The 14,357-nt window shown below is 53.5% G+C and overlaps 2 protein-coding genes across 2 annotated transcripts in view; one reads left to right on the top strand and one right to left on the bottom strand.

The window, feature by feature from the left end:
- The window catches only part of SLC7A7 (solute carrier family 7 (amino acid transporter light chain, y+L system), member 7), a 24,882-nt gene extending 11,846 nt beyond the window's left edge, over positions 1-13,036 (bottom strand). The window contains exons 1-3 of the mRNA XM_015409688.1: positions 12,991-13,036; positions 11,316-11,831; positions 1,265-1,409 (exon numbers count right to left, since the gene is read on the bottom strand). Coding sequence (XP_015265174.1) covers positions 1,265-1,409; positions 11,316-11,829 — 659 coding nt within the window. The 5' untranslated portion in view covers positions 11,830-11,831; positions 12,991-13,036. The remainder of the gene's footprint in view (positions 1-1,264; positions 1,410-11,315; positions 11,832-12,990) is intronic.
- A 358-nt stretch (positions 13,037-13,394) lies between these two features.
- MRPL52 (mitochondrial ribosomal protein L52) overlaps positions 13,395-14,357 on the top strand; it is a 7,099-nt gene continuing 6,136 nt past the window's right edge. Inside the window, exon 1 of the mRNA XM_015409687.1 lies at positions 13,395-13,509. Within this exon, the coding sequence (XP_015265173.1) occupies positions 13,395-13,509 (115 nt within the window). The remainder of the gene's footprint in view (positions 13,510-14,357) is intronic.

Raw genomic sequence — 14,357 nt, 5'->3', positions numbered from 1 at the left:
GGTGCTAATCTCCGTTTCCAAGCTGAAGAGCCAGTTCTGTCCAAAGACATTTCCATGGTCACCTGGCCGACATGACTAGATGCCGAGGCACACGGGATGCTGTTACCTTCCCACCAAAACGGTACCTATTTATCTACCTGCAATTTCTTGCTTTCGAACTGCTAGGTTGGCAGGAGCTGGGACCAGAGACAGGAGCTCACCTCGTCATGTGGCACTCGGGTCTCGAACTGCCGAACTGCCCACTTTCCGGTCTGCAGCTCAGCGTCTTAACCACTTGAGCCACTGCAGCCCCTGAGGGTGAATTAGCTCTACTAAAAAGCCAGTATAGTGCAATGGTTAGAGTGTCAGACTAGGAGACCCAGGTTCGAATCCCTGCTTGTGCCACGGAAGCTTGCTGGGTGGCCACTCGCACGTTCCCAGCCTAACCTACCCCACAGGGATGTTGTGAAGATAAAAACAGAGCAGAGAGAATGATGTGAACCTCTTTGGGTCCTCACTGGAGAAACAGGGCAGGGTATAAATGTCATAAATAAATAATTTTAAAAGCACTGTGCCTCAGAAGGTGCACCATGATAGGAACGACCCGTTTGTGGAGCTAGAATTAGAATACCTCATTTCACACATGCAAGCCATCATTTAACTCTCCATGACAAACCCGCTTCTGTGAACCTGCCCAAATCATCGTAAGAGGTGGAAAGTATAGAAGGAGTCTACGTTGGGACATGAATTCAAATCTCACCTCCTCTTTGTGCTCACTAAGTTACTCGGGGCAAGTCGTTCTCAGGCTCCATTTCCCCGCCACAGAAAGGGAAGCAAAGGGTTAGTGTGAGGGCCTTAGTGCCATGTGCGGTTAAATGATTTATAGCAGGGGTGTCAAACATGCAGGCCGGGGGGCGGATCAAGCCCTTGGAGGTCTGCAATCCGGCCCACAAGGCCCTGGCTGTTTCCTGCTTCCTTTCCCAGTTCTGCTGCTGCAATAACTCAGAGCCAAGAGGTGTAAGTTATCAGGGACCGTTAAACAGAAACGATATTGCAAGAGTGCAAGTGTTTTAAGCATGTTTTATTCAAAGTTTTAAAAAATCTTTAATTGTGTTTGTGTCCTTTCTAAAGTTGATCTCTCCACTACCTGCCATGACATTCCATGACACGCGTGGCCCGGCCCAACAAGGTCTCATTTATGTCAGATCCGGCCCTTGTAACAAATGAGTTCGACACCCCAGATTTATAGACTAGAACTCCTACACAATTCAGAACTGAAGAGCACCAGGGTGAAGACGGAGTACCTTGTCCGATGCAGACGATGCCGGCGATGATCACGGCTATGAGGGCCAGCACTTTGGCGTAGGTGGACAGGTCCTGCACCCGGGTGCCCCACTTCACATAGGCGCAGTTCACAAACGTCAGCAAGCCTGTACGACAGAACACACCCCGTGTCAACCCCAAGACCCTACAGGCTGTCTTCCCCCGTCCCCGAAATCCCAGTCTTTGGGCGACAATGGGCACAGCTGCACACGGTATCCAAGTAACCGCAAAAAGGATATTATAGCATTGGGAAAAGTGCAGAAAAGGGCAACAAGAATGATCAAAGGGTTGGAACACTTTCCCTATGAGGAAAGGCTAAAGCGCTTGGGGCTCTTTAGCTGGGAGAAACGACGACTGAGGGGTACAGGCTTGGGTCAAGAGCAGTGTCCCCTCTAAGCTGAGTTAGTGTGAGCTAGCTCACCGTTTTTTAGGCTCCGGCTCACAGATTTTTGCCTTAGCTCAGGAAGGATGTAGCTCCAGAGCAAACTGATGTATGCAGGAGCCAAATCGTGCGCTCACAGCTTTAATGTGAGTAGAACTTTTGCTCACAAGACTTAGAGGGAGCATTGGTCAAGAGTTCTGTGAGAAACGTGCAAACAAATAGCTGGGATTCGAACAGGAGGGCGGGAACAAGGGGAAGGCCTTCCCAGGTTCCCAAGAGGAGCAGGGAAGTTCACTGTTTTCCCCGACGTCCCGGCTTCTGTATCTTTTTAACCTTCCTTCCTTCGGTTCTCTCCTCCTCTCTCCCAGACACACAAAGAAGGAGCACGTTTCTCTCCATCTTTGCCACCATGGATGGAGACGCATTCTGCATCTGCATCCATCTAGCTAGTTAGACTAGATTCTATCCCTTTCACTCAACCTGTACTATCCAGAATGTAGTTCCTTGAATAAAGGATTCTTATTCGTTTGAAACTGACAAGTGGCTCTGCGTAACTCTGTAACTTTGCTAGCACATGTGGAACAAAGAAGCTACTGCTGCGTGTAGCCAATAGTGCCCTCTGCTAAATAAGAGAGAGATGACTGGCTTACTATACCAGTGAATCTAACAGCCACCAGCTGCAGCCACCACGCTGTGTCAGAACTCCAAATGGGACCACAGGCTCAAAAAGGTTCAGGACCCCAACTCTATTTATCTCTCGAGTCTATTTGCTACTGAATAGACCTCTCCTCCATTAATCTACTTCTCAAAAGCCCTACACGGTGCCCCGACCTGGATAGTCCAGGCAAGACCAATCTCGTCAGATCTCGGAAGCTAAGCAGGGTCGACTCTGGCAAGTTCTTGGATGGGAGACCTCCTTGGAATACCAGCAGTTGGGAGGACAGGGGCAGGCTTTATTGAGTTGGGAGGACAGGGGCAGGCTCTCTGAATATCCTCTAGGCTCCCAGTAGGGGTCAGTCACGAGAGGTCAGTACACCAGTTTGGTGTAGTGGTTAGACTCTAATCTGGAAGAACCGGGTTTGATTCCCCACTCTCCCATATGCAGCTGCTGGTGTCATCTTGGGTCAGTCACAAGTTCTCTCAGAGCTGTTCTGGAAAGAGCCGTTCTCAAGAGCACTCAGCCCCACCTACCTCACAGGGTGTCTGTTGTGGGTAGGGGAAGAGAAGGGGGTTGTAAACTGCTCTGAGACTCCTTCGGATACTGAAGGGCGGGGTATAAATCCAATCTCTTCTTCTTCTAGGTGCACACACACTTGCATACACATATGAAAAATACAACCAGGGCTATTTTTGGGCAGGAACGCACAGGAACGGAGTTCCGGCTGGCTCCCAAGTTGGCCACGCCCAGCAGGAACTCATTAGCATAATAGGCCACACCCAATAGCAGAAACTCATTAGGATTGGCTACATTAGGGGTGTGTGGCCTAACATGCAAAGGAGTTCCTGCTACAACAAACAAGCTAAACAGAATAAGAAGCAAAAGGTGGGTGTGGCTGGATCACCACACTTCTGGTAACATGGGGGTGCGGCCTAATGTGCTAATGAGCTGTGCTGTCAGGGGTGTAGCCTAATATGCTAATGAGTTTCTGCTGTTGGGTGTGGCCTATTATGCTAATGAGTTCCTGCTGGGGTTTTTCTACAAAAAGAGCTCTGCAAAACACACACACACACAAACCCTACACAGCTTGAGACCAGGGTATCTGAAGGACCGTCTTTTCCCATACGTTTCTGCTCAGGAATTAATATCACAGGAAGAGGCCCTCATGACTGTCCCGTCAATCAGAGAAACTCGTTTGCTGGGCATACAAGAGAGGGCCTTTTCAGTGGCAGCCCCATGATTATGGGACAACCTTTCCGGGAAGGTGCCCCTGGCCCCTTCACTTTCGATCTTTAGCAGGCAGCTGAAAGACGGTTTTATTTAGGGCCACACTGGATTAAAGCAGCCCTATCTTGTGGTTTTGTTAGTTTTATGATTATGTTTTGTGTATTTTATGGAGCTGCGGTGGCTCAAGTGGTTAAGACGCTGAACTGCAGGCTGTGGAAGGTCAGTAGTTCAGCAGTTCGAGACCCAGGGTGCCGCAAGACGGCGTGAGCTCCCGTCTCTAGTTCCAGCTCCTGCCAACCTAGCCGTTCGAAAGCAAGAAATTGCAAGTAGATAAATAGGTACCACTTCGGTGGGAAGGGAACAGCGTTCTGTGCACCTTGGTGTTTAGTCATGCCGGCCACATGACCGCGGAAACGTCTTCGGACAGCGCTGGCTCTTCGGCTTTGAAACGGAGATGAGCACCGCAACCCTAGAGTCGGATTCGACTGGCTTTCGAGCAAGGGAACCTTTACCTTTTTATAAATAAGATATAATACATACACAACCACATATAAACCCAAAGCCGAAATTCAGTCTTTAGAATGTCCATTCCAGATGCTTGAAAAATCTGACATCGGAAAACTTTCCAAAGAACTGTCCTACTTTGTAAAAAAGGCTTTCGAGCAAGGGAACCTTTTTATTTTATGGTACCCTGCCTTGAGCTCTGGAAGGAAGGAAGGCAACTAAAGAATGTTCTGAATAAATATCAAGCCGTCTAAGCTCATGAGCACATCCTAAATTTGGCATTGTCCGGCGTACAGGCTTGGACACGTTCTTCTGCAAAGGGTCAAGAGCAGTGTCCCCTCTAAGCTGAGTTAGTGTGAGCTAGCTCACAGTTCTTTAGCCTCCGGCTCACAGATTTTTGTCTTAGCTCAGGAAGGATGTGGCTCCAGAGCAAACTGATGAATGCAGGAGCCAAATCGCTCGCTCACAGCTTTAATGCGAGTAGAACTCACAAGACTCCACAACTTAGAGGGAGCACTGGTCAAGAGTTCTGTGAGAAGCGTGGAAACAAGGGGAAGGCCTTCCTGGGTTCTGTCTCGAGTTCCAAGAGGCAGAGGGAAGTTCACTGGTTTCCCCCTTCGATCAGTCCTGGCTTCTGTATCTTCTTAACCTTGATCTTTATTCCAGGAAAGGAGCTCAAGGGTCCGTGCAAGATCTGGTTTCCTGCCAGACACCCAGACCTCGGGGGCGGGGGAACGGACCGGGCACAGGGCGGTCTGCCAAGGTCATGGCCCCCCTCCCCGGTTCCAGGTACAGGAGGCCGCCTCCGTCCCGGGAGGGGGGAAACGGGGACACCTCCAAAACAACACTTCTTTATAAACAAGGCAATAAATTCCTCTCCCTTATCGGGCTTGGAACATGCCGAGAACAGAGAGACCGCAGACAATCGGAGCTGTTTGCATCGCCCCGCTTGGCTCCAGCAGTGCCCCAGCAAGGGACACACACACCCCTCGCCTGAGATTGGGGGTCTCCTGGGGACTGCCCCCAGCCCCTTCCTCTCCTTGCCGGCTTCCCCCCACGTCCTGTCCCTTCCCAGCCACGGAACAGCACGATCCCAGTCACATCCAGAAATAGGTCGTGCAAGTCCGGGGTGCCGCCATTTTTGAAAAAAAACCAAGCACACCTCTGACCATGCACAGAGTGCTCGTTCCTCACTTCAATTTCAAAACGCACGGGAGTTGGCAGCCTGCCCCGAGGAGGAAAGTCTGCCCCGACACAGTGGGAGTCTTCCTTGGGAGAAAGGCGGTGTTACTCAGTTTGGTGTAGAGCCAGTTTGGTGTCGTGGTTAAGTGTGCGGCCTCTAATCTGGGAGAACCGGGTTTGATTCCCCACTCCTCCACTTGCACCTACTGATGTGACCTTGGGTCAGTCACAAGCTCTGGCACAGCTGTCCTTGAAAAAGAGCCGTTTGTGTCAGAGTTCTCTCAGCCCCACCCACCTCAGAGGGTGTCTGTTGTGGGGAGGGGAAGGGAAAGGAGTTTGTAAGCCGCTCTGAGACTCCAAGTGAAGGGTGGGGTATACATCCAATCTCTTCTTCTTCTTCTTCTACTCCTTAAGGGAGCTTGGTGCGAGGAGCCACGACGACGGGGAGTGGGGTGCGAGAAAGTCGGGTCACCAGCTCTGAGTTGGGAAATTCCCGGAGATTTGGGGTGGAGCCTGGGGAGGGCGGAGCCTGGGGAGGGGCGGAGTCTGGAGAGGGCGGAGTCTGGGGAGGGGAGGAACCTCGGCAGGATTGTGTGTTCCCTCTAAGCTGAGTCGGTGTGAGCTCGCTCACCGTTTTTCAGCCTCCAGCTCTCACGTTTTTGTCTCCGCTCGGGAAGGAGGGCTCCAGAGCCAGCTAAGTTATGCAGCTGCCAAATCGCTCGCTCACCACTTCAATCCCAGTGGCTCACAATGTAGAATTTTTGCTCACACAACTCCACGACTTAGAGGGAGCACCGGTTGTGTGACCAGTGCTCCCTCCGAGCTGAGTTAGTGCGAGCTCGCTCACAGTTTTTCAGCCTCCGGCTCACACATCTTTGCCTGAGCTCAGGAAGGAGGGCTCCAGAGCAAGCTGATCTGAGCCGCAGCCAAAACTGCTCGCTCACAACTTTCATGCCGGTCGCTCACAAAGGAGAATTTTTGCTCACAAGACAACCACAGCTTTGAGGGGGCACTGGTTGTGATGTCACCCCAGGCCGTTTCTCCCAAACTCTGTGGCATACCACACGGTCGCCCCCTCCAGAGCTGCCGTTTCCTCCAGGGGGGCCGGCCTCAGTAGCCCAGAGATCGGTTGTGATTCTGGGCGATCTCCAGGCTCCACCTGGAGGCTGGCAACCCTGTATAAAGGAGAGGGACTCCGGTTCCAGACTCAGCTCTGCCGGAATGGCCTAAGGAAAGCCTCTCTCTCTCTCTCTCTCAGCTCCTCCATCCGAGACAGGGCAGAGTAGTGGGGAAATGTTCCCTCTAAGCTGTGGCGTCTTGTGAGCAAAAATTCTACTTTGTGAGCCACTGGCATTAAAGTTGTGAGCGAGCGCCTCGGCTACTGCATCAATTAGTTTGCTCTGGAGCCATCCCTTCCTGAGCTAGGACAAAAATGTGTGAGCCGGAGGCTAAAAAAACGGTGAGCTAGCTCACACTCACTCAGCTTAGAGGGAACACTGGTGGGGGACTGACTTCAGCTTTCAGGGCTGCCGGGCAGGTGGCAAAGAAGCCGTTCAGGCACAGAGGAAAAGCCCTGTGAATAGTGTTCCCTCTAAGCCAAGTTAGTGTGAGCTAGCTTACAGTTCTTTAGCCTCCAGCTCACAGGTCTTAGCTCAGGAAGGAGGGCTCCACAGCAGTGTTCCATCTAAGCTGAGTTGGTGTGAGCTAGCTCACAGTTCTTTAGCCTCCAGCTCTCAGGTTTTTTTCTTAGCTCAGGAAGGAGGGCTCCAGAGCAGTGTTCCATCTAAGTTGAGTTAGTGTGAGCTAGCTCACAGTTCTTTAGCCTCCAGCTCACAGGTTTTTGTCTTAGCTCAGAAAGGATGGGGTTCCAGGGCAGTGTTCCATCTAAGTTGAGTTGGTGTGAGCTAGCTCACAGTTCTTTAGCCTCCAGCTCACAGGTTTTTGTCTTAGCTCAGGAAGGAGGGCTCCAGAGCAGTGTTCCCTCTAAGCTGAGCTGGTGTGAGCTAGCTTACAGCTCTTTAGCCTCCAGCTCACAGGTTTTTCTTAGCTCAGGAAAGATGGGGCTCCAGGGGAGTGTTCCATCTAAGTTGAGTTGGTGTGAGCTAGCTCACAGTTCTTTAGCCTCCAGCTCCCAGGTTTTTGTCTTAGTGTAAGCTAGCTCACATTTCTTTAGCCTCCAGCTCACAGGTTTTTGTCTTAGGTCAGGAAGGATGGGGCTCCAGAGCAGACTGATTTACGCAGTGGCCCAATCGCTGGCTCACAATGTTAAATACCAGGAGCTCACCAAGTAGGATTTTTGCTCACAGGACTCCGCAGCTTAGAGGGAGCATTGCCCGTGAACCCTCAGGACTGCATCCGATCCTTGATTCGAAGCCACCGGGAAGCCGGCTCTTGGCCTGCCGACAGCAGATCGGCTTGTTCTCCCCGCCGCCGCCATGTCAACACCAGCAGCAGCAGCAGCAGTTTTCAGTCCTGACCCCCGCGGCCCGTCGCTTCCTCAGCCGGCACATTCCTGTGTTGCAACCGGTGTGGTTTTTGGGGGGAGCCTGACGCAGCGCTTCCCGCCCAGCGGAGCCAGACGAGAGCTGCCGACTCAGCACTGCCTGGTGGCTCAGCTGATGTCACCGGTTTCCTGAGCGGAGACCCAGAAACACCCGCAGGTTAGACGGAAGGGAGACTGGCGCGGGAGACTGCGGGACGGCCAAGGAGGAGCACGCACGGCACATCCGTGGGGCTTGCCCGAACCTGCCTTTGGCGCTGGACAAACACAGAAAGGGAAAGCAGAGGGCCTCGGAGCATGCGCAGAGGGTCTTGGCCTCCTCGGTCCCTCTGTCTCCCCACACCCCCCAGTCACATGATCCTAGCAACGGAGAACAATGCCCCACAGGCGGCCAGTTAAGCACGAAGCATGCACAGACTTGTCTGTACACAAACAGCTTAGCATTCCACTCCCTCCTCTTTCGGGACAAGGGGACCTAAGAGGCGGGACTCATGGGTCCTCTCTACCGCTCTGCGCAGGACAATGAGGCCTAGTGGGTAACGGAGGGGAGAGATCCGATCATTTTCCCCCTTTAGTTAAGGTTGCCAGCCTCCAAATGGGGCCTGGGGATCTCCCGCTTTTACAGCTGGTCTCCAGCTGACAGAGATCATCTCCCCTGGGGAAAATGGCTGCTTTGAAGGGTGGGCTCTATGGCCTTGGACCATGCTGAGGCCCCTCCCCTCCCCAAACCCCGCCCTCTCCTGGATCCACCCCCAAAGTCTCCAGGTAGTTTCCGACCCAGACCTGTTCTACCTTTAGTAGAACTTCAGTACCTTTAGTAATAATAATAATAATAATAATGCTTTCGATTTATTGATCGCTCACAGTAGAACTGCAGAGATTTTTAACAACAGGCAGAAATCCAACAGACGATGGAAAGCCTTAACTCCTAATGGGCCAGCTGGCCGTTAAAAGGCAGAGGAGCCCCACTGGGCAAAAGAGATGGCAACCCTAGAAATCTTTCTGTGCCTCAGACAGCCAGGAGAGTGAGGTTCCCAAGTTAAGGTTGCCAACCTCCAGGTGGCGGCTGGAGATCCCCAGGGATGACGACTGATTCCCAAAGTGGCGGAGATCAGTCCACCTGGAGCAAACGGCCATTTTGGAAGGTGGACTCTGTGACGTCATACCCCACTGAAGCCCCTCTTCTCCCCAAACCCCGCCACCCTCGGGCTCCATCCCCCAAATCTCCAGGTATTTCCCAACCCGGAGCTTTCAACCTTCTCCTAAGTGGAGCAGGGAGCCAAGGATGGGTCTGATCGGGGGTATCTACGAGGAGGCCTCGTCACTTGGAATCTGTCCCCAAATTTGGGGGAAATGCTGGCACCCATGACGCAGAGCAAAGGATAATGAGAGCCAGGACAGTGAGCGATTGTCCACGGCCCCACACTGAGAGGGCTCTATGGTCGGTGGGAGCGCCAGGAATGGTGGAGGGAAATAGAGCAAAGTCAAAAGGCAAATTGCAGTGCAGTTTCGAAGGGCGTGCATTGTGAAAACTGGGAGCTGTATTCTCGTTCGGAGTGGCTAGGGCGGGAACCAAAGGAGCATGGGGCCCTCGAGGAGGCCTCGTCACTTGGAATCTGTCCCCAAATCTGGGGGAAATGCCGGCACCCATGACGCAGAGCAAAGGATAATGAGAGCCAGGGCAGTGAGCAATTGTCCACGGCCCCACACTGAGAGGGCTCTATGGTCAGTGGGAGTGCCAGGAAATGGTGGAGGGAAATAGAGCAAAAAGTCAAAAGGCAAACTGCAGTGCAGTTTCGAAGGGCGTGCATTCTTGAAAACTGGGAGCTGTATTCTCGTTCAGAGTGGATAGGGCGGGAACCAAAGGAGCATGGGGCTCCCTTCCTGGACTTTTATCTAGTGTCTCAGAATTAGGCTTGCCAAGTCCCCCCGGGGGGCAGGGAAACCCCCATCCCAGAGGCCCGTTCCCTGCCACCGGTGGATCAGGCCCTGGGGGGAACTCCACCCCGACGTGCATGTCGCCTGGACGTAACGCGGGCACGCCGGGGGCAGGGCCACGGTCATCCGAGGGAAAACTCTATGGTTTTCCCTCGGATGGTCGTGGCCCCGCCCCCAGCGTGCCCGGCATGCCCGCATCACTTCCGGGTGACATGGATGCGGTGCGCGCACCAGCCGCCAGCTGGGAGTCCCCCGCCGCGGCTGAATTCACACTTGGCAACCCCACTCAGAATCCCTGAGACCGCCCCTAAGGACGCCTGGGTCCTATCTTCAGCACAGACAACTAAGGTGGGTCTCTCTGGGGATGCTCAAGAGCTGGACATTTTCCCCCCTGTAGCGTCAATCTTGGAACTTAAACAAGGTCAGCCCTGGTTAGTATTTAGAAAGGAGATCACCCAGGAAGTTCAGAGTCCCTATGCCGTGGCACACAACAGCAAGCCCCCTCTGAGCGTCTCTTGTCGCAAATACCCGACAGCGTAGGTGTCAAACTCATTTGTTATGAGGGCCGGATCTGACATAAACGCCACTTTGCTGGGCCGGGCCATGTGCGCCATAAAACGTAATGCCAGGCACCGGAGATAGAAACTGTATAAAGGACTGCAGTGGGTAAGCTCCGAGTTGGTGTATCCTCACTGCAAGGCCCCCCATGGGAAAAGGAAAACCCACCTAGGCAGACTGGAGAGCCAGCAGTGTAGCGCCGGGCAGATGCTCCCACGACGCTTGAGTGCTGCAGACAAGGCTGTTCTGCCGTGCCGAAGCCACAATGGAGCGGCTCCGCCCACTCCCCTCAGCACTTCCTCCTTTGAATCGACTGCTCGCGGGCCGCATAAGAGCCCTGGACGGGCCTGATCCGGCCCCCGGGCCTCATGTTCTGCCGTGCCGAAGCCACAATGGAGCGGCTCCGCCCACTCCCCTCAGCACTTCCTCCTTTGAATCGACTGCTCGCGGGCCGCATAAGAGCCCTGGATGGGCCTGATCCGGCCCCCGGGCCTCATGTTTGACACCCCTGCTCTAGGCTGATCCTGCATCGAGCGTGGGGTTGGACTCGATGGCCTCTCGGACCCCTTCCAACTCTGAGATTCTGGGATTCCAAGAGTCAAAAACGGTGCCGATGAAGGGAAAAGTCATTGAATGGGATGGGGAGGTCACGGGAGGGGGACGGAGAGAGTGGGGGAAAGAGAAAGGGAGATTAGATAATAGAGAACAGGGCGCCCTTCAAGCCGCCGGCAGCCTTGGCAATGACCCCCCCCATCCAATGTTCCCTCTAAGCTGTGGAGTCTTGTGAGCAAAAATTCTACTTTGTGAGCTACCGGCATTAAAGTTGTGAGCGAGCCATTTGGCTGCTGCATAAATTAGTTTGCTCCGGAGCCATCCTTCCCGAGCTAAGACAGAAATGTGTGAGCCGGAGGCTAAAAAACTATGAGCTAGCTCACACTAACTCAGCTTAGAGGGAACACTTCCCCCATCCAGTCCCTGCTTTGGAATAGCCCCCCTTCCAGGCCCACCAAATCCTCCATCCACACAGCAAACCTCCCTCCCCCGCCCGGGCTGGTCTCACTCACAGATACAGGCAGCGGCCAAGAGGCGGCCGGCCACGTACGGGGCCTCGCAGGACGGGAAGACGGGCTGCACCAGGTAGTTGGCAAAGGTGATGGCGATGACGGCCTGGCTGGTGGGCTCGATGATGAGGAGGGACGTCCAGAGGCGGATGAAGGCCGGCAGCTCCCCGAAGGCCTCGAGGATGTAGGCGTAGCTGGCCCCCGACTTTTTGATGGTGGTGCCCAGCTCGGCGTAGCAGAGGGCCCCGAAGACGGAGAAGAGGCCCCCCACGGCCCAGACGACGAGGGAGAGGCCGTAGGAGTCACTGTACATCAAGACCCCCTTTGGGGAGACGAAGATGCCCGAGCCGATCATGTTGCCCACGATCAAGCAGACGCCGTTCAGGAGGGAAATCTCCTTCTTCAGCTGCATGGATTCCTCGGGAGGCGGACGGGGGGAGGCCGAGGTGCCGTTGGGTACCGCTTTGGCAGGAGGGTCTCCCTGGGAGGCTGCGACGTAGTGGGTGGTCTTGGCCATCGCTGGGGTAAGAAAAAGAGAGGCGGGGGTTTACAAATGTCCCCCTGCAGGAGGCGCCACTGACAACCCATAGGGTGGCTTCTGAAAGGGGCTTTCTCCCCTGGGTTCCCGTGGAGTGCTTTCAGGGAAACTGGATGGGGCTACACGGATTTGCTGGGGTGGGTGGAATGTTGGGTGGTGGTGGTCTTTCTTTGGGTGTAGTTCACATCTCCAGGAAAGAGGCAGGCAGGTCTTAGGGGGGAAGGAGGAGGAGATTGGATTTATACCCCACCCTTCACTGCCCAAGGGAATCTCAGAGCGGCTTACAAACTCCTTTCCCTTCCCCTCCCCACAACAGACACCCTGTGAGGTAGGCGGGGCTGAGAGAGCTCTTGACAGAAACTGTTCTTTTTTCAAGAACAGCTCTTATCAGAACTACAAATCATCCAGCCAGGTGCAAGTGGAGGAGTGGGGAATCAAACCCGGTTCTCCCAGATTAGAGTCCGTGCACTTAACCACTACACCAAACTGGCTCTCAGAAGAAGATCTCAGAAGAAGAAGAGATTGAATTTATACCCCGCCCTTCACTACCCGAAGGAGTCTCAGAGCAGCTTACAATCCCTTTCCCTCCCCACAACAGACACCCTGTGAGGTAGGCGGGTCTGAGAGAGCTCTCTTGAGAACTTCCCCTTGAGAGAACAGCTTTGAAAGAACTTATGACCGACCCAAGACCAGGGCACCGGTGTTTCTCTCCCTTTCAAATACTGGAAACGAGGGTCCAGTTCTCCCTCCTTCTGGGAAGAAAGATACGCCCAGGGGTTTGCATGAGAGACCAGAAGGGATTCTTGAGGCATGATCTTCATGTCTCGAAGAGGACAGGGAGTTCAAGTTGCCTTGACACCAGCTGTAAAGGTGAGAGGCCAAAGAAGTGGCGCCTGGTGGTTTTCAGAAGCTGGGAAGGAGCCAGGAGTCATGGGGTTTCCGGCCACGAGAGGGGAGTGGCGTCCAGTGGTCAGAGCATGGTGGCAGGGAGCCAGGAGTCGTCGGTTTCAACTCTGAGAGACCAGCCACATCTGCCCAGGGCAAGACATGCGAGTGGTGGGTATCAGGGTTATCAGGGGACACAGAAGAGGTACGGAGGGAGGGGAGGATGGGAGCAAAAGCCCTGATAAGAGAACTCACCGCTCCAGGCTTCCTTCTCCCCTCCTGGTCCGGCAGCCTCCACCCAAGACAGCTTCGTAATAAAGAGAAAGAAGTCCCTGGGACAGCACTTTTAACTTGAGGAACTAAGCTGGGTGGCGGGGGCGGGGTGAGAGGGGGTAAGGGAGGGTGAGCCATTGACCGAGTCCAAGGTCCGTCTGATGCCAGGTGGGGGCAGGGGGAGCCTACCTCAGCACTGCAGAAGATAAGGGGCTGGCAGAGCCTCCTCATGGCAGTGCCCTGTGGCACCGTACAGGCTTCTCTGCCGAAGTGCTATGCGCACACACAGAGGCGCCAAACAGAGTCATTTCCTGTAACAGAAGTCCTGTATTGCAGGAAGTTTTCCAGGCGGCACAAAATTCTTTTTCAGAGCGGAGGAAACCGGTATGTCTCAGAAGCTTGCAAAACGGCCCTGGTTCGAAACAGAAGGCATCCGCCAAAGGCAGTCAAATCGGCAAATCGTGGAGAATTCCTGCATCCTGGTTTTTGGGTCTTGTCCAGGTATTCAGATCCTGGAGATTAACTTTGGAAACCTTGGCAAATGAGAGGTGGGGACCCACCCATTGCGCAAGCAAGGGAACCTTTACCTTTTACAAGGCATTCAGATCCCGAAGATTAACTTTGGAAACCTTGGCTAATGAGAGGTGGGGACCCATTGCAGCGCACCTAATGACCGTTCCCTGTGTTGTGTCAGAAGGTAAGGAGAGCAAACGTCTCACTCGCACGAAACCCCTTTTCCAGAAAGGCAAGCCATTGTGCCCCTTAAAAATGCTTGAACCAGTCCAAAGTATCAGCCAGCATGCATGCACAAGCTCACACCCCTTCCATTGTGGAAAGGTTTCTTTGGGAAATGTTTGGATAACTAGATACTCACAGAGAATCAAAGGGACTGGTATCACACTGATAGACATGATGTGCCCGGGTGTGTTAGATATCCCTTTCGCCACAACTTAATCTCCCAGTGAGCAACAGCAGTTAGGATGGTCAGATTATGCTGTCGCAAGGTTTTTGCGTCTCCCTTCCTCCCTTTCAAACCGCCGTTTCAAACGTTTAAACTTTTAACTACAGCTGCATTCCAGAGAGAAATTCAGCAGAAGATGTTGCTTTCTTTTTCTCCTGGAATAGAGACAAACTAGCCTCTTCAATAGCCATCTACAGCAACATGTGGTCATAAGAACATGGCTAGCTTTGCTTGCTTGCAAGTTAGCCAGATGTGCCTGGCACCCGATCGTGGAAGCCACCTAGCTACTTCCAACTAATTCATGTAGCTTGTTTCCCTTAAATATGGGATCTACTAAAAGGAAGGACAGGATTGCCCATTGGAAACAATGGGAGACGCTGGAAGACCC

This window comes from Gekko japonicus, unplaced genomic scaffold (assembly GCF_001447785.1).
Source record: "Gekko japonicus isolate JY-2015 unplaced genomic scaffold, Gekko_japonicus_V1.1 scaffold3215, whole genome shotgun sequence".
Lineage (NCBI taxonomy): Eukaryota > Metazoa > Chordata > Lepidosauria > Squamata > Gekkonidae > Gekko > Gekko japonicus.
This window is presented reverse-complemented; position numbering and strand designations above follow the sequence as displayed.